The following is a 24,005-nucleotide window of genomic DNA, read 5'->3' as shown; positions in this document are numbered from 1 at the left end:
AACCATTTGATTTTGGACTAAGAGTAGTTCTGACTTACCTCCTTTAACAAAGATAAATGGTCGCATGGTATATTTGGTTTTTGGTTTTTCCCTCTTTCTTTAGCGCCAGCCTCTCTCTCTACCATTTGCTCTACCCACCTGTCTTTCTTCACCTTCTCTCTGAGGTATTCGTTGTTCGATTAAATCTTCGTAGTTTTTTTTATCTTATTAAATTTTCACAATATCTTATCTTATGTAAATAATCGATCCATGGGAGTACCCATTTATTCTCTTTTCTAGAGAGAGAAAACCAGAGCATGAGAGGGATCGGAATATGTTTATTTGCGAACTCTCATTCATATGTAATTATTTCAGCGCCATTGAAAACGCTGGTTTTGTATTAGTGGAATAAGAATGAAAGGAGATTCTTGAAACAAAACTTGCTGTTATATGTGAATTCTCTCATTCATTTGTATTTATTTCGCTGGTTTTGTTTCAGTGGAGAAGAAAGAAGAGACATTCTTGGACAAAAACTTAGGGGTTTTATTTTTGTGAAATTTACGAAATAATTCTGTTTTATTCCCAAAATTTAAAATCAGTCTCTTCTATTTCACGTACTTTAAGTCACACTTTCTAAAGTATACTGCATTTTAATTTAATCTATTTTTCTATATATCGGATTAAACTTAAACGTTTAGCATGCATACATCTCACCATCATGTACTTGCAATAAAATAAAATAAAAAATTAATTTGAAAAAAAATAATTTTTTATCAAAATACCCCTAAATCTTGTAGGTGATTCTTTGTCATTTTTTATTATTAAAATTTATTTATTTTCTCAAATGCATGGTAGCAAAAAGTTTGGATGCCCAAGACTTGAACACAATCTGATGTATCCAAAAAACTAAAATTAAAATTAAAATATATTATACACTTTCAAAAAGTGAGGCTTGAGTGTATAATACAAGACATAGGGCACTATTTTTAAACATTGAAAATAAATTAAAATGTTTTTTTCCAGCAAATTTCCTTTCTTGGTATTCTTGCTAAAATACTCGTGCATATTGTAAGGATCTATTCGTTGTCCATTACCTAATTCTCCAAATTCCCAAAGTCAAAATGCTCAGTTAATACCTTAGACTTGAAATAGAGCATTGGCTGCACTTGAAATATGGTATATTCTGATCCGTAATAGACAAGAGACAATAGCAGGGCATGGCCATTTACAAAACAATACATACAACGATAATTTTCTTGTATGTTATTCTCTATGGTGTCCATGACCTTTTAAATGTTTCTTTCGGGGTATTCTATAATCCTTATGATCATGGAGAATCCATTCACGACGATCATCACTATCCAATTAACAATGGCAAGAAGATGGAAGCGGATCCCATTGCTGGAGAGATATCTACGATCACTCAGTCTCCAACACTCTTCAACTATTGGCTGGATGGTGATAACCCTTATGACCGCAAATTCCCATAGTCGTGAGGAACACAATATCCAATTTTTATTATGAAACAGACCAACCCGGCATTTTCAGAAGGTTACCAGAACACCTTGCTGTTTCCAGCACTATTTAGAGTACACATTCAAACTTCTAGTGAGATATCACACTAAAAGCATGCATACAAAGATCACTTTTTACTGAAAAGATCAATAGACAAGTAATAAACTCTACATATATGGATGTGAATCTCGAAGCTCGAAGAGATTATTGATAAGATTAGGAAGGTGCAGGCTCAAACCTGATAGACTAGTCATCTGGGCTTTCGTCTTTGCCGAGAAGGGAAATTTTTGCAACCTCAAGAGCAGCCTCCACAGAGGTTGCACTTTGAAGCTTGGCTTTGTCAATAACTGGCTGGCTTCTTGCTAGTTTAGGAAGAAACTCAAATTCCTGGTAAATAAAAAATGGTATTGGAGAATAAAAGACAGGAAAAAGTTTGTGGAAAGAAGAGTTATGTGCGACTCAGAAAATAAATCGATTCCCCACTAGATGGAAAGTACAAAACCTATATCAATCTCGAAAATTTATTTTATTAATACTGAGCTCATAGTCTCTCCAAGCACCGAGCAGTATACTTCTAACATTTGTATTTTACTCTTTAACATTTCTTGCACTATTGAAGCCAAGCCAATGTCAAGATGTATATTAGTCTTGCACTTTGTGTAATTTGTTAATTGGTTTGAGAGTAGTTTTGTCATAATATAGTAAGCAGATGCTTCGCAGACTCGATCAGACCCTGGCATTTGTGTACATGGGATTGATCCTAATTTGAATCAATGAGAGTTATGTCCAAGCTTCTTAAACCCTAATGAGGTATCAAAGCTAAGCTTGAATCAAATACACTTTTTTCGAATTTGTAGCAAAACTTACCTAGCATACAAAAATCAGGTAATCCTTTGTGGGAAATCATCTCCGAGTTTGGATGAAAAATCTGGATCTATATACAATTCAAACTTTCAAAGCCCAAGATTTGTGATAAACTGTATCGTAGCAGCATTCTAGCACAACTGTAGTAGTACCACAGCAATCACCCCAGTGGTACCATAGATATCACTGAAGCAATATGATTATAAAAGTGTCAGTACATTTGACATTTACATATCATCACTTGAAACCCTAAATTTAGGGATTTTGTTCTCTAGTTCTCCCAATAGACATTTACATAGTATTCCCTCCAGTTCCTTTAAAAGGAAATCAATTCCACTACATTGCTAATGGTTTTAAACTTGATATTGGCAGAACAGATTCAATTAACACTCGGCTGTTTAAAATGTCCAATGTATTGTTTGTTTCTCACTTCCTCAGTTGACCATGAATGTCCGATATGTTTGACAGTTAGCTAATCAAAATGATTGTGTTCGCGTGATACAAGAATCTCAAGAAGTTAATTGGAGAGATTATAAAGTAGGTCAGCTCTTTTACATAGATTACTTTTTGGAGCCTACTAGTAGCATTTCATCAGTTGCATTACTGCCACCTCAGTTGGCATCTCTGGCATAGGTGTGAAGGTCATCTTAGTGCTAACAGAAACAAGAACTGTTTCAAGTTGGGATCTATTGCTTCTTCATGTAGTTTTCCTGAGAATTCCAATAATGAATTAGATTGTGGAAAAATGCTAGTTGACTAAACTGTTAGCAATGCATTCCCTGTTTCTCGAAAGTAAAAAGTAAGAATAATTTTGATCTTATTTATTCTGATATGTGGAGCCCTTCTTCTGTTTTATCCGATAGTGGTTCCCAATGTTAATGTTATTTTTATACATCAACACTTAAGAACAAAATATGATGATATTTTTATGGATGATTTCCCTTGTACTACTTGGGTATTGAAAAAACTTGTTATTTTTCTGATGAGTTTGTTACCGTGAACAAAACAATTCAAACCCAGTTTGAAAGAGAACATTAAGACTCTAACGATACCCTAGGAGTGAATCCTTATCTAAGAAGTTTCAAGATTTCTTTGAAGTAATAATTGTCTCATCCACCAGTGCACATGTCCACATGCCCCAAACTAAAATGGGATTCCTCGTGCATTACTTCTACAATCCAATGTTCCTGGTGGTTTGTGAGTACAAGCTGTTTTGACTGTTGTTTATCTTACCAATAGAATTCCTATAAAGTTCTCAGTAATGTCTCTCCTATTGAGAGCACCAACCAAAGTATTCCAAGTTGCATGTTTTAGGACGTTTGCCTTGTCACATTGAACAATATTGAACGGAATAAGCTCAGGGCTCAATCTCTTCACTGTGTTTTTGTCGATATGACACCACGCAGAAAGGTTATCGTTGCTACGACCCATAAAATGATTTTAGTTGTTTCCATTCATGTTTTTTTATTTGAATAGTCTTTTACTCTTAACAACTCTAAAGGTTCCAAACCTCAGGCATTCACTTAATACCTCAATTTCCAGTCTTCCAGACCTTATGCATCTGGTTCTTCCTCAAAATCCTGCACCATCTGTTCTAGACATAGTAAGTCTCTAACTGTCCATCAGAATATCACAAGTGATGCAGGTTCCAGTAACATTGTCCAACATTTGATTCTGTTGAGATTATTGCGTATTAACATCAGGTACCCATTTCTACTTTTAAAAATGTTATTCTCAAGTCTGTCAGAGTTTCTATTCCTCTTATGGTTTTTAGCCTACATCTCTGTCATAACATCCAGTGCTTCTCTATTTTATATTTACGAACCTACTAAACATGACTGTTGGATGCATGCTATGGCTGAGGAACTTCCGGCTTTGAACAAAGTGATACTTGTGACATAGTCCCTCTTCCACCTAGAAAGAATCTCATTGATACTAATGTGGATTTATAAGGTTAAGACCTTACCAGATGATAGCATCGGCAACTGGTATAAACCTCTTCTTGTGGCTAAAGGAGACACCGTAGAGAATGGTTTGGACATTTGCTCCAGTCACCAAACTTACAACAGTTCATGTTGTTTTATTAGTTGCAGCTGCGAGACATTGGAATTTGAATCAAATAGATGTGAGTAACGATTTAATGTCATTCTTCAAGAAGAAGTTTATATGTGGCCTCTACCACGATACATGGCCCCCCTAATTTAGTTTGCTGGATAAAAGGAGTCACTTATGGCTTCAAACAAACTCCTCGAGCTTGGTTCCATTATTTCAGGCTAGTTGTCATTCAGGGGGGATTCACTCAATGTTCCACAAATCCTTATTTATTTGTGTGTTATTCATGCTCAAAGGCAACAGGTTGCTTGTCTATGTCGATTATGTTGTTCTTACTCGTTATAGTATAGCTACAACTTTCTTTTATAAAACACGCTTTATAGCAGCAGTCTCAAGTGAAAGACACGGGATTTAATTATATTTTCTTGGTTTAAAAATTATTGGATCTGCTTGAGGATCATTCTTACTAGGCGCAAGTAAGCAATATATAAGTTATGCAGTTTATTTTGTTAGCCAGTTTGTTTAGGCTCCTCGCAATTCATATGGTGATTTATTACATCGTACGGAATTATCCAAGCCACACCTGATCATGATCTCTTTTTTTCAGCATCATCTTATCTTCAGCTTGTTGCATTTTCTGACTCAAACTGGGCTGGCTGTCCAAACAATCGTGGATTTACAACAAGGTATTGTACTTACTCCTGATAATTCACTTGTTTCTCGACAGTTCCAGAAACAAGATGTGGTTTCAAAGCAATGGCTGAAGCTTAGTAATGTGATATGACTTTTGCCTCTGATGAAATTCTCTAGATCTGCATACTTACTTTCTTGTTTGGGTGTCCCTCCTCCATAGCCTGTGTCTCTCAATGGGAATATTTTGTCTGATTAGGATTGTCACTCATTCTATATTTCATGATCAGACCCAAGTATATTGGGTTCATTGTCATCCAATTAGAGAAAGATTTAATGATAACCTTCTCACTCACTAGATACTCCTTCTGAAGATCAACTTACTGACCTATTTACCAAAGCGCGTACTGAACAGTGACATGATTATCTTGTTAGCAAACTGACATGTACTTTAGTCATTGTAGGTTGTTGATTAGTTTGCAGGTTATTTTGCCATATTGTTGTACATGGGTACGTATGTTCTCTGTACAACCCATCCACTTGTATAACGGGATTAATTCCTAATTCTAATAAAAGGAATTATGTCCAAGTGTCTCTAATTCTAACAGTGATCACATTAATATGATCTAAGTATCATACTGAAAAATGATTGACTTCAAAATTTCTGTTTTTATACAAGTGTAATAGGAAACATGATCAACAATTTGAGAGAAAAATGACTCCTAAAGTAAGTCTAGGAAAAAATGAACACTAAGTAATACCTCAGGGCTGCCACTCTCAAGGAACACTCCTTTTAATCTTCCTGTAGTACAACATAATTATAAACATGTAAGCAGGCCTTCGATGCACGAAGATAAATTAACATCAAAATGTTTAGCATAAGCATTCACCAGAGTCAAGCCAGAATGTAGCAATCTTAGGATCAAAGCCTCCGACCTCTATTGTCTCTCCAACTGATTACATAAAAAAATGAAAAGGCGGCATTAGAACACTTGATCAAGCAGAATATGAGTTGTATAGGGATAAATAAGCTCAATACAAGGAGAAAACGGAAAAGGGAATAGGAAAATATGCTTAAGTTACTAGGAATCACCATTATCTCCAAAGAATTGCCACCAAACTTTTCTTGAGCTACCTTCATACTCAAATACCCTAGAGTAGAAGTATGGTAGGTAATCATATCTGGTTTTCACAAGAGGGCCAAAATTGTAAGAAGTTATCTTCTTAAAACAGGTATAAAGCACAGTTTTGGACACAAATAAATAAGAAGGAAGTTGCCATACACGGATAGTGTATGTGGTTTACAGCGGTGATATCTATGATCTGTTCTCAACAAAAGAAGGTGGAGACTAAACGCAATTACTGGTTACAGATATTCACATCGATACAGATAACATCCACCATCTGTTGTTGAAAACGAATGAGGGATGGTCGGGCTCTTTACTAAATGTAAACATGTACAGGCCGTGCATGGCATAATGTCCCGTGGATACTAATCAGGGATAGAATGTTAGTCTTACGGCTGAGTGTGTATGCTCAATAGTGCTTTAACACAATGTTGAGCAGACTTCCGAGCATGATCTACATGCTCCACACGTACAATTCGGTCATATATCTGCAAAAATGTGAAACTAGTGAATCTGCATATCCTTGGTTCTATGACAAAAAGAGAAGGCAGTTTTGAGGTTGATAAGATATACCTTCAAAGGAAATGCTGCTACATCCCCAATAGAAAGAATACCAGGAATGCTAGTTCTGAATTGACTATCTACCTGAAAAACATTTCCTAAGTTGTTCAGCAGAAATGAGTTTAGCAAAGAAAGAAAACATGTACCCTTAAACGAGTTATGTAAAGAAAAAAAAATTCGAAATGGGGGAGAAATAGATTATCATAGGGGAAAGATGTACTAGTTACTACAACCATATGTAGAGAAAACTTGCAGCACTATGAATCACAAAACCATCAATCACACCATTTAAAGTCAATGAAGGCATCGGGTTAATTCTTGACTAAGCCCAACAATAAAATGAAGAGAGCAATGGTAAATGTTAGCTTAATTACCCATTTCCCCTACCTCTGACAAAAAGGAAAGGCATTTTGTTGTTTGTAAGAAATTTTACTAGCGATGGCAAAGGAGATAAATTAGTCAGTCTGACTTATGGCCGGTCAATTAGAGCAGCCTCAAAAATACATACTTGTCCAGCCCCTTTGACTATCGAATAAAATAGAGGCACATCTAGGCCGGATATAGATACATAAAAAAGAAACAAAACATTTAAATGAATATATTCTTTGTCACTTGAATTTATGAGAATATGAAGTGCAAGTTCTGTGGAAGATAAATACTACCTTAGCAACATAGTTCAGTTATTTATTGGTGCTGAAAATCTAGAAGCACTTAAGAACTGAAATGAGAACTCTTCAAATAATAAGAGAACCTGGACATACAAACATAGGAAAAGATATTCTTTAATTATCAAGGAAATCATGAGAATTATTTTTCCCTAGGTTTGAATCATCTGTCAATCACTACAAAAAATTCAAACATACATCTTTCATATTCAATATAATTACACAAGGTTTGACCTATCTCTACAACATTAGGATGCAAATCATCTATGATCTAACCAAAGCAAATAAAAGTTTCAATCCACATGAAAATTGAGAAAGGTATAGATACAGTTATTCTGGTAACTAACCTGAATACCACCAACGGAATTGTTCAATCCTAATGTTTCAAAAGGACCAATAGCCGGCTTTGCTCCAATCCCTACAATAACCTACATTTGAATTGAACAGAGTTGTTCATCTCATGTTCCACATTCTCAATGTTTTAAGAAATGGTTTTGAAATGGATAAGAACCAATATCAATAATTGGAAAACTACTTCCATATCAAATAAAGTAATAAACTCTCCACAGATAATAATGCACTCTTCAAAGTTAGGGAAACAGAGTCCAAACCTCAAAAAACTTTAATAAATCAATATATTTAATAAATATGAACTAGGAATTACTTGTTCCGCTAAAAGCTCAAAAGGAATAATTATCCTGCTAAAAGCTCAAAAGGAATAATTATCAAAAAGGAAAGGTTGAGGACAGCAAATGTGAAGGGCAATAAAGCTTCCATCGTGCACTCATAGTTCATGGAACTCCAAAGGGGTTGGCACCAACGCTGACAGCAATGTGAAATGCACATCACATGGGGGATGCTATGGAATGTCAAACCTTTTTGATGTTGCTATTTGGCCTACTCTCCCAAAATCAAGCATGTCTCAGAGTGGCAGAGACTATTTTAAAGATGAGGCTAAGACCCTGCAGAAAGGGATCAATCTCTATTCAAGGCCTGATTCGGTCCACCCTACTATTGAATGAGATGAACATTCATGTTATCGCAAGGATTCAGAAGAGTTTCTTCCATATGGTTCTTGGGATGTAGGATTTCTTGTCTCCTGTTTCCTCCTTGTTCACAAACCTTGTTATCCAGTGGGATATTTCCTAGAACATCCAGCTGGATAACATGCGTGGTAATAATACATGGGGTGAGCCCAATTAATAATATTGATTTGATAATGTTGCATTTTGTTTCTTCAATGAAATTTTCTTTTTAACCAAAGAATAGGATTGCCACAACAATGCAAATTAAAGGTTTTTTTTCTCGACAGAATGCATATTTAAATTCGTCACTTTGTCTATCCCTCAATAATTCCTCTCCTATAGTGGTTTGAATGAATGGGGCAAATAATGCAATTACCGTGTCTGCTTCCACAAGAGATCCGTTCTTTAACCTCACAACAGCAACTCGTCCATCACTACCAGCTTCCAATTTGTCAACCATCATACCCTAATCAAGAAAATGAAGTATAAAAAAAGTGTTGTAAGATTCTCATTATGAAAAAGAGTATGAAGAATTGTTAAAGACATATGGATATCACATATTATTTTCTGGTATATGGACAAGAGCCCATTAAAGATACGAATATTGCATATAGCATAACATGCAACATAAATTTTACCTTCAAAAATTTCACACCATTCTCTTGATAGAAGTCTTCATATCTCCTAGCTAGGGAAGCTGTAAACAACCTTGGCATCAAGTGATCGTCTGGAAATATGACCTATTCAGAACATAATAAGTTATAACAACAAATCACATGGTCGTGATTTAAAAGTCCCCATTTAACTTCAGGTATGAATCAAGAAATCTCACAGGAATCACTAAGACATTTTCCAAAACAAGCCTCACCTAAAGCAACTAGAAATAATCATCTAACATGACACCTTAAGTCCTTCCAAGAGCCATCAGAATTGGAATTAAACTAATAAAATAGATGATGCGGAAGACCGGATCATGTAACCACTAAAAGAACTAGAAGACTTTCTTCCAAAAATGTGAACGAAATGGAAACAAGACCAGATTTACTAACACGTAATCCTCCAAGATGGTAGACCAAGTGAACCCTTCACAGTGACTGACACCATGGGAGAATATCTATGAAGTGTCAATGTCAAGAATATATGATAACTCCATGACGAATGACGAACTTCAAGAATTATTTCAGTAACTTGGAATTACTTGCTGACCAATGAGAGAAGCTCCCCAATTTAGAAGATCTAGCCAAATGCTGAAAATTAATGAACAAACACAACTGAAATGGGCTCGACAGATGCACATTAAATTCAGATAAAACAGAGATGAAAGGTGAAAAGAAAAAATATATACTTTAGATGTACTTCTTTCTCGAGGATAAGTAATAAATGATTTGATCTTACTGTTCTTTTGAGTAGGGTTGCAAATCTCAACACCAAAACCTAGCACACTAGCATAGAGTTTTTACAAAGACTTAATGCTCAATAACACAAAGCACCACGGCGTGCCTTCAAACAGAAAGTTTTAGCGTTCTACATCTATCAAGATTAAATAGCAATGGAAAACTTGTGTTTCCCTTACCAAATGGCATTTAACCATTGCTTTTTGGATGGATGTTAGGGCTTCTAAAAGCCCTTAGATGACAACTTGCCATCTGTTCGCAACACTTCAGAATAAATTTCCAAGAAGGTTCTACTGGGATAGAGAGGGATAAGATAGTTGTTTCATCCAGAGTAGACAATGACTTGATGTAATCTTCCATACAGCCATGGCCTATAAGCCTGAGACAGATCATTAAAAAGTTCATATTCCTATGCAGCAACTATTTACGAGGAAGAGATGGAAGCATTAACGTGACAATAATTTCTTCACCAATGCTTTAAATTATCAGTCTTGGCAATGGGATAGCGTCTTTCTAATTGCAAATCTGGAAAGTTTCCATCCCCCTCCCAGCCCAAAATTCCTGCTTTCTGCCACTTAATGCAGAGAAAATCATCCCTATATGTGATAACTAGGAAACAAATTTCATCATGCCTAACAGTCTCTCCTTCATACAGATACAATCAGATATAGAGACTTGGACAACTACTTCAGTGGCACTTGGATTGGTATAAACATTTACCACTTAGCGCAATAATTTTCTTCCATGGAGGATTAAAAACAGTAATTTAGGAAGGGAATGTAAACAGGAAGATTGCAAGGATTAAACAAAAATCCTATGCACGATGGGACTCAATGGACAAGTTCAAAACTGCTGAAGATGCCGCAGTTGAGACTTGAGGTTATGGAAAGTGAAAGGGAAAGAATCTGAGAAAGGCTGAAGCCCCATGGCTAGGTAGGCATCATGATCAGGTGTATCAAATTTTGATATTGTGTGGCAATTGGAGATAGCAAAACGAGAGTTTGGAATCTATTGCAAAAAAATAACATGTCCAATCTAAGAAGAATATTGCCCCTTTCTTTTGGAAATCTCAAGTTCTAGTGGAGCGGATTTTGGGATTAAAAGAAAGTTCAGGATGGCAAAGTTGGTATCGAAATCCTTCGTCGCATCCTACAAAAAGAAAGAAATAGAGACAAATGACATATTGATAATGTGACACCAGATATACTCAGTACAATACTGCTTTTCTTGGCAGGTTAGCGGAGAGATTCAATCTCAAGATGTAGTGCTGCAATTGTTAACATCCTAACCATTCAAGTCCCCGGCCCCAATCCCAGCTCTAATGATATTGTTATAAGTTATAATTGACAAGTTCCTGGGTGAAATGGTCAAGCAAGAACAAACCTCAAGATCAATCCAGTTTGAAAAACCAAGTTCCATTGGAAGGATTCACCAGTAGCAACCGAGAAAGAATTGGTGAATTGGTGACAACAAACATTTCTCTTATGGTCTAGTCTAGCAAGCTTTTGAGGTGAATCCTTACACACTAGTAATGCAACAATTACTTTCAAGGAGGAACAGCCAAACCCCTTAAAAGGCCAATATGTTTAATGGAGGAAATTGTGTCCATCACTCTGAATTACATAACCCACCCCTAAACTTCATAACAAACACACAATTGCTCCAGCTGAAGCCAAGTAGACAGATTTAACAGTTAAATATATAAATGTACTATGTTTTTAAGAAATCATCATCTACTATGTTTCTAAGGAATCATCAAAACCACTTGTAATAATTGAAAGAAATTGTAGAATAATAATTACCAAATCATCACTGCCAGATAATTACAGTACGTTAAATAAACATAACTTTAAACATACCGTTGTATCCAGATTCCAACCAACAGTTGCTGCAGCAACCTCCATACCAATATATCCACCACCGATAACAACTACCTTTTTAGCTTTCTTCTACAATAGACATCAATCACATGTAACAATTAAGAATAACATAGTGCGTAGAAATTAACTGAGAAAGATTGCCTTTTCAATAAAAAAATTACTAAGATTCTATACCAAGATTTCATGGATGACGTATAGAAATTCCAGTATAACCGTAACTTAACAAAATTAACTAGATGAAAATACAACTTACACATACCAGAATAAAATAAATGACAAATTAGAAACTGTAGCACCAAGCCAGAGCAGGATTTAGGTACAAGCCGAAACACATATTGACCTGTGTATATACCACCATTGAGGCCATCATTGAGGTATATCCTAGTACACCAGTAGCTTAGCCCCTTTTTTTCTTAAGTTTCTTCTATTATTTTTGTGCATTACATTGTAGCCTAGTGAATGTAAAGGTTTCCAGCTCAAGAACAGCGTTTATAGTGATGGTTACACCAAGCTATATTTTCAAACACAGCCGCCACTAAAAAAAGTTTTAAATTTTCATCAAAGCTCTCAATACCTCAATTTTGCGCTTTGAAAGTGAGTTTTTGTTCAATCTGCCCTGATTTCTTTTCTAATAAAGACCAATGGAGAATTTGTGGAAAATTGATTCTTAGAACGGATGATCCTCCTCAACTAACAACACTATCAAGTTAAATCTGGACCTTTGAAACAAAAAAAACTTCATTGGAAAAGATTAAGGAGACCATGTTAATGGTCAAGATTTGACCTGACAAACAGAAACTCCAACCCATATGAAAAAAAGAAATACAAAACAGAAACTCTCCACCCATATCACAAAAAAAAGAAAAAGGCAAAAAAAGAAATAAGGATGGTCATTATTAAGAACAACTACAGATCATGTTGTTGGACTAGTAAACATGCTACATCGTGACTCCGCTTAGGTTGCTTAACAAATGGACCAATCTCCTTAATGTAAACAAGATTTGGGTTTGGACTTGTTTGATTAAGGAATTGACATTGCAATACTACTTCAAGTTCAATTCTTCTGGTGGACTTTCCCCCAAAAGATGGATCTACAACGTGAACTCTTGGATGCCAGACTCCAATACTTTGCAAAACTGATATGGTTTATAATAATTGAACATTCCCGTCTCTGCTCTCTTTCACATTGAGAGTGAAAAAGCATGACGACGGACGATGTTGAGTTTACTCCTAAAAAACAAGCATTATTAAGACAAAAAAGTTCAAGCTGAAGAAAGAAATGGCACTGAGTAGTACGGCCTCACTCTCAAAAAATAAAAATGAATTTTCTTTAATTAGTAGAACTTACCAAACAGTAAAAGAATAACAGCAACTACTATGAGTACAAGAGGAACAAAGCCATAGAATTTAGTATTTATTCCATTTGGTAAGTTCTCTTCTTCTTCTTTTTCTGATAAATTATACCATTTGGTAAGTTTATCATGCAGTGTCCTAACTTCAGTAACATCCAGCTGACCAAAGAGCAGTTCATAACTTCATATCAATAAAATCGAGCTGCCTCGAAATGCTAGTGAGTTGTCAATAGATGCTCAATAACTGCAAAATAAAGGATTATTCTTTGTATGAGGATTAGCAATACATACTAATGAAGAAATCAGCATATCAGCATCAGCAACATCACGGATGTAGTGGACGCCAGGCAAGTTTCCTCCAATGCCCTCAGGTAATCTGGACCAAGGGATGACAAAAGTAATACCATAAATATTGTATTTTCAATTTCATAATTTCTAATATTAACAACATTCTAGAGTGGCACAATTCAGCAAGCCAAAAAACTATTTTAAAGAGATTATCGAGAGGTTTATTTACTTCTTGTACGTGTCTGACAGTCGGGTAAGGTACATTTCAGTGCATATACTTGTTATCAAGGGTATTTTGTTATAATGACTCTGAGATCCACAGAAAAAGGTATCAAACAAGGCCAGCTATCAGTGTCAGGATATTTTGAACCTCGCATACAAGTATGAGAAGAGGTAGAGAGACATGAATCCACAGTGACAAATTACAAATTCCCTGATGCAAATAATACCAGTACAAGAATACAATGACTAATCCAATAAGATCAGACTTAAAATTGAAAGCCTGGCTCCTAGATTACATGGATAGTTACTTGAGTTGTATATTACAGATCCTTAATAATGATCTAGAAAATGCTAAAGAATACAAAATGTATTGAAAAGAAAAAAAGCAACCAAGGAAAAGAAGATATAAGTTGTTATCAAGAAAATGAACAGAGTACCTTGCAGCAGTACATCCTGTGGCAATTATAAGTGACCCATACTTAAGAAGTTTTCCAGATGCAGTTGTCAAAGTTTGTGCTTCAGTATCCAATGTTGTCACCGGATCTTCATACAAAACCTTCAGAAAGAAAATAAAACAGCAGTCAATGCCACCATTGGCCTGGGTGAACAACAGTAACACAATATCTAAAATGGAAGGTGCCACAATAGGCATTTCATGGCACATATACATATAAAGACAAAACAAAATACTGATCCTTTTCACCTAACAACAATATCCTAGAAATATTAGGGAACCATGACCAGGGTTGCATCTCCAAAACAGCCCCACTCCCCTACCTCAAACAAAGGACACCAAAGTTAGCTTGACTACCGGCCAGCTCATTAGACATAAAGAGGTGAAACTACAGTAGACATGCACATCGAGTAACACATGGCTTACAATTAGTATGAAGTTCTATTATGGCATGTAACATCTCTATGACGACAAGTAACTCTAATTTATACACATCTCAACTAACTGTTAAATCTATAAATTTGCTATAATCGCCATAAAGCCACCATGTCCACCCACATTTATCCCCCAACCCCAAGGCATGAAAGGAATATCCTTCACTTCCACCATCCCAAATATGTCAGATAACTTGTACAAAGAAATGAATCCATCTCCAATGAGATTTCTGAGATCCATAAAGTCAACACCCAACATAGACGGATTATTCCTCTTTATGATTCAGGCCCCATAAAATCCCCAAAACAACAGGGAAAACACCTAATATTTCTCAGGATCCATTCAAAGTCAAATTGGCAAGACCAAGAGGTGTCCTTAATAGCAATTACCATCAAAGACAAGCCAAACATGACAAGACATGGATTTCAATAATATTCATCTCAACAGATGCAAGAATCAGCATTCAAATTTATAATCATACATGAATGAAAACTACAATCCAATATCAAAGGGAATCACGAGTTCAATCTCTTGATGTTATCAAGCAAGCCAGTAATAATCCTGAAACTTGGACAGAAATTACTACCATAGTCCTAGGTCAGGAACAACTCTGAAATTCAAAAACCCAAATCTTGACTCATCTAGATGTGGAACTTGCAAAAATTTTGGAAATCAAAGGAACAATTCTTTTTTGGTATATTTTCTTTCAAGTAACAAACGAGAAGCTACACAAGCAAAGATAATATTCCTCACAAAGAAGTTTGATAAACCCAAGGTTAATGAATGAATCACAAATCAAATCTACACTTAGACAACTTTGCTTGATAAAACCATAGATGAGAAAAATCTAGACCATATAATATTAAGGCAAGCCTAAGCTTCATATAAACACAATATCAGTTAGTAAAAGAGGACTAAAAGGACAAAACTTTCCATGAAATGATATACGGTGCATACAGTACAACTATCAAGCACACCTGATGGTCGAAGAACCACATTTAAATCTCTTCCATGATATTTGTAACAAAACAATAAATAAAAGATCTGGTCAAAAAGATATGAATAACTTGTATGCTGGTGAAGAAAACCATAATTAGCTTATTAAAGACATACCTCAATTCCTTGCTTCTCATACCACTCTGGTGTTTGCCTTTCGCCACCAGATCCAACACATGTGTGGAAACCCTAAAAGATTATCCATAATGCTCAAAAAGGGAGACAAATAATCACATAAAGAGCATGTGGATGTATAGTGTTCAATCAAGTATTGTGCAAGTTTGAAAATAAATATGCAAACAGAAAAAATACACAGTTCGCTACCTGTCTGGATATATGCAACTTCATCAAGCACATAAGAAACCATCACTAAATGCTAGTATTGAAGAATTTAGGGAGTGAAACCATGGCAAAATTAAGAGTCAAAATGGCTTTCTAACAAATATATATGCAATACAGACCCGGTTCAATTTAATAAATAAGAAAAAAAAAATTACTTTTCTCTTTTGTGTGTCCACTCATTTTTATATATAAAAAGTTACAAAACGACAATGTGAATGCCAATAAGTATATGTCCTGCACCCAAAATTGGCTTGGGATATTCTTATTTGTTGAAACAGCTTGGGATTCTTACTGGAAGTCGCGCAGGTTTCTTATCTAGAGGAAACAAATAAGCTTTGGTCAAAGCTGGGCGCTCATAGGGTGCAACGGCCTGTAAAGCAGCAACATGGAACACTATATCAAATATTAGCTTCCTAGTTCCTCCAAAATATTACAACTCCAAAAACAAGAAAATAAAGTAGTCAAGGCATTTGCATGAATAAGGATGCAACTATTTGAGCAAATGTGTCATGGCATGGCATAGTATGTAAAGGCCAAACATGCAATAATAACTGCATAACCTGGACTTGATTTATTCACAACTCTTTTTGTTTGCCAAGAAACAAAAGGAATATCTATATTATTTTCTTAGCAGTTTGTATTTGCATCAATGTTTTCAAGGTAATGCAGCTCTCAACTTGAGTTGGATCTAACTATGCTTAATTTGATAAGAAAAGGTTACAATCTATATTATATCATTTCAGCCATAGCTGATCTAGTCTATGTACCCCAACAAAATTCAAAGCACATTGAGCAATTTAAAAGACATATTTGAAGATAATTCAATATCAAACACTATCTACGCACACCTCCTTTGATACAATACATAACCTCCCATCTGCAAGTCCATGCTCTACAAAGGTTCGTGCAGCATAACCAGCAGCATTGCCACCCCCAACTATGACAAATCTATTAATCAAATCAAAAGCAACATCATGAAAGCATAATCAACAATAAGTGTGTCCTAAACCTAGTTTAATCAATCTTCAGAGAATAAAACTATCAATAAAGTAATAGAAGCAAAATCAACCATCCTAATACCTAGTTTAATCAAATCTTAAGAGCATAACGTTACCATCGCAAATAGGAACAGAAGACTAAAAGCAAAATTAGTCATTCAGGACCCAATTTAATCAAACTTGTGAGCATACACTAGTACAACAAACATAAACGAATAAAGAAAGCAAGATTAACTATGCTAGACAATTAAATATTCTAGTCTTTCTACACCCACTTTAATCAGTGTTTTGAGCACAGTGATTCAAGTCTCGGCCAAGTCCACTCAGACTCAATCAAGTAACTTGGCCTCCACCTATGGCCAAGGGGAGTTCCAGAAGCCAACTCGAACTTGTTTAAAATTATTAGAAAGTCCCAATGTTTGTTAAGCAATCTTAAATATATGATTTAAAAATGCATTTTTAAATGATTTACATGGTTTTTAAGTTGGGAGCTTTTCTTGTTACATGCTCCAATCTTTTATTTTTCAATTTTTTTGATTTTCTGAATACTTCAAGTTATAAGTCAAATTTCTCAAGAATCCATCTTTTATATAATTTTTGGACTTTTATGGACTACTAATGATTTTTTTAGTTATTTTACTATTTTCTATTTTTTAATAGTATTCTACTTATTCTTTGATATTTTAACTCCACCATTGCCAGTCACAAGCCCAGATTAGAAATGAGGGTTGTGTATTTGTATTAGGTTGGCACTTAGTAGAAAACTTTTACCACATCAGTACATCACTATCTTCATGTTTTTATTCTGTACAAGACACTGCTGCATTTGAAAACATTCTTTGAGCATAAATATTATCACCACAAACAGGAACAAAGTATAAAAAAAACATAATTAGCTATCCTAAACCTATTTTAAGCAATCTTCTAAGCATAAAATTATTGTCACAAGCAGGAACAAAATAAAAAATATCCTACACCTAGCTTGATCGATCTTCTAAGTCTACAATCACAAAATGGACCAGAACAATAAGTTCATCGCAAACTGAAACTGTTCAAACTCCTTTAATCAGTCTTTCACAAGTAAATCCCTGATGAAAACGTGATATAAACTAAAAACCTAATTTGAAAACTGAATAACATCTTGAACAGAGATCCAGATCATTCGAAACAATCAGAAACAAAAATCAACTATCAATCAGTATGAAGCCACCTAGAACAAAGAAGATATCAATCCTTCAACAGAGATAAGCAGGCGCCTAAATAAACAACATACTCTCTATTCTCGTTGGCAAATGCAGCAGAAGAAGCAGTGACAATGGTTCTCCTCCTAAAGCTTGAGAAGCTCATCCCAGAGCGACAAGAAGATTGTTTAACAAATGGAGATTGAGGACAAAAGAGAGAAATCCCTTGTTTAATGGCAGAAGAATTCGATATCACCATAGAGGCAGCCATTTTCTTAAGAGCTGTAAATGTACGTTCACAGGTGTTTGGAGGCAAAACCAGTTAGAGAGAGAGAGAGGGGTAAATTAGATGAGGATAGAGAGAGAAATGAAAGAAAAATTAGTTAGAGAGAGAGAGAGGTTTGTTATATATGGATTTGAACCTGATGATGAGATCATTTTCGTTGCAGGATTCGGAGATGTGCTTCTGTCGTAGGTGGACTCTTCACTGTTGTTTAAACTATTTTCACTTTTTTTTTTTTTTAATTCAAATGATGGCTCTATGAGAAGCCCAAAGGACCAGCTTCCAGGGTCTTATGCACAAATCACCGTGCAAGTGGCATAAAAAGGGTTCACGTTTGAATTCCCGTGTCTTTCTCTCTCCTCTCTTTCATGGACGCGACTTCAAACCGTCTTCTTCTTAATTCTAGAGGGCACGTTTGCTATGTAACAGAGGGAAAAATTATTTCCAGGAAAATTGATTTACATGTGAATGGGAAATGATTTCCCGTACTCTTACCTGGTATTTGCTTGTTCAGATTTTCTTAGGGGTATGTTTTTTTTCACAAAATCTTTCACAAAATCGAATCGGAACAGTTTACCGGACATAGCTAAGGAGCGGTTTAACCGGTCTTACCGGTAAATTGGCCGATTCAATCACTCTAACCGGACAAGTTCCAAATGGTCAAAAACGTGTTAAAAAAAAATAAAAAAGATACAAAAAAAAATCTATTAAAATATGAAGAACATATAAAAAATGATTAAAACAAAACATATTCAAATGAAGTTGAAAATTAATGAAAATAATAGATTTTAACTCATTTTATATTTTTCAATGGCTATTTTTTAAATTTTTTAAAAACAGATAGGAAAATATAAAAGTGAGAAGTAATGACCAAAACAATTTTTAATCTTTATCATAATGTAAATAATATTTAAAAATACATTACAAATCAAATTCTTTATTTTTGAGAATTTATATATATATTTTTGAATTTTTTTTTTTAAATACAAGTTGATCATCTTAACCGCCCAAGACCCGATCTAACAGGACGGTTAGCAGTTAGATCGGGCGATTTTGCGAACAATAGTTTCTTTTGATTGATGAAAACATCGATAATTGTTTTCTTGTGGAATATGGTTTAAGAGTGATCAATCAAATAGGTTTTTCTAAAAATAACTCATCTACAATTGGACTAACAAAATAAGCGGGACTAACAAAATAGACTAAGTCTTGGGCTCAAGGTTAGGTGGTCATGGTAGCAAAGCCTACTACAGGCATGAACGTCATCCCTACTAAACCATCTAAAAAACAAAACAAATAATAGACTATTCAAATCCTAAGATTTCGCGCAAAAAAAGGTCTTGATTTATCATTAATATCACTATTTTTTATTTTATTTTTTTAACATTAGGAATTTTTTAAACTGTTGGCAGTTTTTGAAAGCACTATGTTTTATTTTATTTTTTTAACATTAGGAATTTTTTAAACTGTTGGGAGTTTTTGAAAAGGGTGCGGTTTGTATAGAGCCTAGGCTCTAAACAATCAGATTAGAGCTTACCTTCAAATAGTTTCAAGAAATGTGGTTTCATTACTGAAATTATGTGATAGATTTAAAAAAAAATTTCATATTTATTTATAAAGTTTAAAGCTTCAAAAATAGTGTAGATCAATAGACCTATAAAAACTTAAAAATCTTGAAAATTGATGGTCAAAAAATGCATTACAAAATACACTATTTTCAAAACTTGAAATCCATGTTTTTCTTATGTCCATGTATCTTGATGTCAAGATGATCAATTTGAAGACATTTGAGCATCAAAACAACCTATTTTAGTAAAAAATTGAAGGTAGGCTCAAATTTGATTGTTTAGAGCCTTGGCTCTATATAAACTTTTCCCTTTTCGAAAAGGGTTAGCAAACTGCGACCAGAAGCAAGTCACTGTGCTACCACCTTGACCACAACCCATTCCCACACTATTTGTTATTATTACATAAAGGGTATGGTTTCTATAAGGTTACAACCTTAAACAATCCAATTAAAGTGCACCTCTAAATTTTATCATAACATGTAGTTTTGGTGTAAAAAATTCTTAGGATTACCTTAAAATCTATGTTAATATCTAATTATAAAATTTTAAACTTTAAAAATAGTTAAAATCACGTAAATTTATAAACATATGAAAATTTTGAAAATGGACGGTCTAGATAATATGTTGGCAGATGCACTATTTATAGGACTCAAAATCTTTTTTCTTTTTTTCATATTCATACATTTCAATGTCGAGATGTCGAGATGATCAATTAGAAGGTTTTTCAATATTAAAACAACTTTTTCCGATGGAATTTTTAGATGCATTTTTAATTCTACATTTAAAGTTGCAACCTTATATACATTTTTTCCTTACATAAATAAATTGTTTCTATCGAGGCAGTTAATTAGTAGAACTCTTCTTGCCTCCCTTTTTTCCTCACTCCCCTTTCCTCTCTCTCTTAGGGTGTGTTTGATAATAGGAAATTGCTTTCAAGAACTTGAAAGTTATCTGTTATTGCAGATGTTCCGTGTTTGATAAAAGTTAGTATTTTAAAATGGTAAGTTACATGTTACTCTGGATCTTCCCCCACTTAAAGAAAGTTATGTCAAGTTGGACGAAACTTAACTTGAGAACTTCAATGCGGAAGTTCCTCGTGTGAAGAACCTCGCTAACGAAGCATGTTCCTCTCTAAAGATGAAGCCTGCTCTCTCTGATCAAGCTCTCTCTTCTCTCTCTCTAATAAAGACCCTCACTTCCTGACAAAGCTCTCTTCTTCTCGATTAAAGCTCTCTATTCTTTATCTCTCTCTACTCTTGGTTCCTCTCATAAAGCTCTTTCTCCTCTCTCTATCTCTCTTCTTTATGCACATACTGGAGGACAAAGCTCTCTCTCTCTCCTCTTCTCTGCATAAGCTTTGTTTATATACTGATGCTCTCTCAACCGCTCTTCTCCCTTCTCCCCTCTCTCTCTCTCTTATCCTCTGTATAAGCTTTGTTTATGTAACGAAGCTCTCTCACACGCTCTTCTCCCTTCGCCCCTCTCTCTCTCTCTCCCTTGGTCCATTCTCTCTACAGAAGGCGTCTTCTACAGAGGGTATTTGCTTGCCCTCGACTGCCCTAACCACAGATAAGAGACCATCTCGCGCCTTCTCTTTGCGCCTACGTGCCTCCTAACAAAGATACATCTCAGTTTTTCCTCTCTCTGGTTTTTTGTCTCTCCCCTAATTTTTTTTCTCTCTGGTTTTTTCTCTATCCCATGGTTTTTCTTTTATCGCTCTGATTTTTTCTCTAGGTTCTGAACATGGTGAAAATGGATTTAGGGTTTTCTCTCAATATTGTTTTGTGATAAATTATTCTCTGTAGGGAAAAAATAATTTGGTTGTTTTTCTGGTAAACAGTTCTATGTAGAAACCTTGTCCCTTATCCGTCCCTTTAAGCCTTCCTCTCTCCACTCTAAGCCTTCCTCTCTCCACTCCAGGTAAATTTCACAATTCTCTTATTTTCCAAATCTTTTTTTCATTTGGTTTCTTCTAATGCATAGGTGACAATCATAACCATTTGGTGTCCCCTTTTTCTTTTTTGTGAATAAAATGCAACAGGAGTTTCTCAATGCGTCGAGTATTTTTCCCTCAGTAGATAAATATGGGAATATTATTATTTTTTTAGTTTTACTTAGCTCCAATTATGAATGTTGTAGCTATCATGCTCTTTTTGCTACCTTTCTTTTTTTTAATAAGTAATGCTTATGGGATCATGAAATCTGATATATTTTTTCTCTGATTTACAGTTATCATGTGGGTTTGTTTATATCTTTTTATGCAAACAAGAAATGCATGAATTACCAATATTTTTATTTTCTTATTAGTTTTGGTTATTTTGTATTTGGCTTTTTTTAGCATTTTGTATATGATATAGTGCTAATCTTGCTTCTTTTTTTTTCAAGCTTTTTGGAAATAAACATCTTCACCTAACACAATTAAAAGATTGAATGGTATTAATACTCTTCTTTTATGTGGATCTCTTCTTCCTTTACATAATGGGTTATGTATAAATCACAGTTGTTTTTTTTGAAGATGGTAGATTAATGAGTTTCTTTCTTTCTTAGTTTTCTGAAAACCTGTGAAGTTTAATTGCTATTGCTTACTATCTTGCTTGTTTTCATTCCTGAATTTGTTTTTCACCTAATGGTTTCCTTTGTTCCCATTATTTATTGAAATTGCTTTACTTTTTCTTTTTGTTGAAATTGCTTTACATTTGGTGTCCCCTTTTTCTTTGTGTCTTTTTTGTGACTGCTATCATCTGAAAATGAGATTGCTTAAATTTGATTCATGGTTAGCTTATTTTTTTTATTCATTGATAGTTCTTTTGTTGGTCGTAAAGAAAAGAAAGAAAAAAAATTGTAGTATTGCTTTCCTTTTTGCCATAGGTTTAGATTAAGCTTACTTTTTATTTTTCGATATCAAGCATAGGGTTTTATCTGACCATTAAGAACCAAAAAAAAAAAACAACTTGTTATAGATTGATTGGAATTTTTTGCAAATAACAACATTTCTCAATGAAAGCAGCAGGAAATTTGTTGAGTTTATTATAGAATTTGAGTTCAGGAAATGGTTGAAGAATCCAATATTCAGATAGATATAACTGAGAAAGTAGAATTTGAGCATTATCAAACTTGCTTGCTATCACTTGACTAAAAAAAGGCTATTTTGAGCTTGCATTTTTTTTTTTTTTGAGTTGAAGATCTTTCCTTTTTTTCTTTTTTTTTTGTGAACAAAATACTGAATTTAACTAGAATTTATGCATTTTACTGCTTGTATGTGCTCCAATTGACTGCCCTCTTGTTGATATCTTTATTCCTATATTAAGCAAATCTTTCCTTATTAGAGTTATAGTACAAGTTACTGGTTATCCTTATTAGAGTTACAGTACTAGTTATTGTGATTAAGCTTGTTTCAAGTTCCATTTGTTGGTTTTCATGTGAGCATCTATGAATATAAGAATTTTTTTCATACTTATGTAGCATCCATAGGGTTTTATCTTACCATTGAGAATGTAGTTATAGAATCAACGAACAAAAAAAAAAAAAACTTGTAATAGATTGACTTAAATTTTTTGCAAATAACAACATTTCTTTAAAAAATCAACAAGAAATTTGTTGAGTTTGTTGTGGAATTTTAGTTTAGGAAATGGTTGAAGAATCAAATATTCAAAGAGATATAATTGAGAAAGTGGAATTTAAGCATAGTCAAGCATGTTTGCTATCACTTGGCTAAAACAAGGTTATTTTGAGCTTCCATTCTGTTTTTTTTAAGTTGAAGATATTGTTTTTCTATTTTTTTTGTGAATAAAATGCTGAATTTAACTGAAATTTATACATTTTACTGCTTATATGTGCTCCAATTGACTGCCCTCTTGTTGAGATCTGTATTCCTATATCAAGCAAATCTTTCCTCATTAGAGTTGCAGTACAAGGTACTGGTTATTGTGATTTAGCTTGTTTCAAGTTCCGTTTCGTTAGGTTTCATGTGAGCATCTATGAATAAGAGAACACTTTTCATACTTATTTAGCATCCATAGGGTTTTATCTTACCATTGAGAATATAGTTATAGAATCGGCGAACAAAAAAAACTTGTTATAAATTGACTTGAATTTTTTGCAAATAACATTTCTCAAGTAAATCAGGAGGAAATTTGTTGAGCTTGTGCTTGACATTCAATTGATATTTTATCCTAAAAAGTAAAATTCTAAAAA

The 24,005-nt window shown here is 34.3% G+C and overlaps 1 protein-coding gene across 5 annotated transcripts; it reads right to left on the bottom strand.

The window, feature by feature from the left end:
* Nucleotides 1-1,119: 1,119 nt before the first annotated feature.
* On the bottom strand, nt 1,120-18,636 carry MDAR6 (monodehydroascorbate reductase 6). 5 transcript variants are annotated; one of them, XM_006828734.4, is made up of 18 exons: nt 18,383-18,636; nt 18,053-18,242; nt 16,630-16,729; nt 16,074-16,151; nt 15,557-15,628; nt 13,992-14,110; nt 13,336-13,420; nt 11,672-11,761; nt 9,057-9,158; nt 8,795-8,884; nt 7,741-7,821; nt 6,741-6,812; nt 6,561-6,655; nt 6,134-6,222; nt 5,931-5,993; nt 5,802-5,842; nt 1,733-1,881; nt 1,120-1,559 (listed from the first exon to the last, which is right to left on the bottom strand). In XM_006828734.4, exons 1-17 carry the CDS (start codon nt 18,396-18,398, stop codon nt 1,741-1,743), a joined length of 1,524 nt encoding a protein of 507 aa, XP_006828797.2. In that variant the 5' UTR covers nt 18,399-18,636; the 3' UTR covers nt 1,120-1,559; nt 1,733-1,740. The 5 variants fall into 5 exon arrangements, with proteins under 5 accessions (XP_006828797.2, XP_088703797.1, XP_011628912.1 ...); XM_088847671.1 differs by having other exon boundaries at nt 11,672-11,758; XM_011630610.3 differs by having other exon boundaries at nt 1,120-1,881.
* Nucleotides 18,637-24,005: the final 5,369 nt, after the last annotated feature.

Source organism: Amborella trichopoda, chromosome 9 (assembly GCF_054954075.1).
Source record: "Amborella trichopoda isolate Santa Cruz 75 chromosome 9, AtrichopodaSantaCruz75HAP2 v2.0, whole genome shotgun sequence".
Lineage (NCBI taxonomy): Eukaryota > Viridiplantae > Streptophyta > Magnoliopsida > Amborellales > Amborellaceae > Amborella > Amborella trichopoda.
Note: the sequence above shows the minus strand (reverse complement) of the source record. Positions and strands in the feature narration are given on the sequence as shown.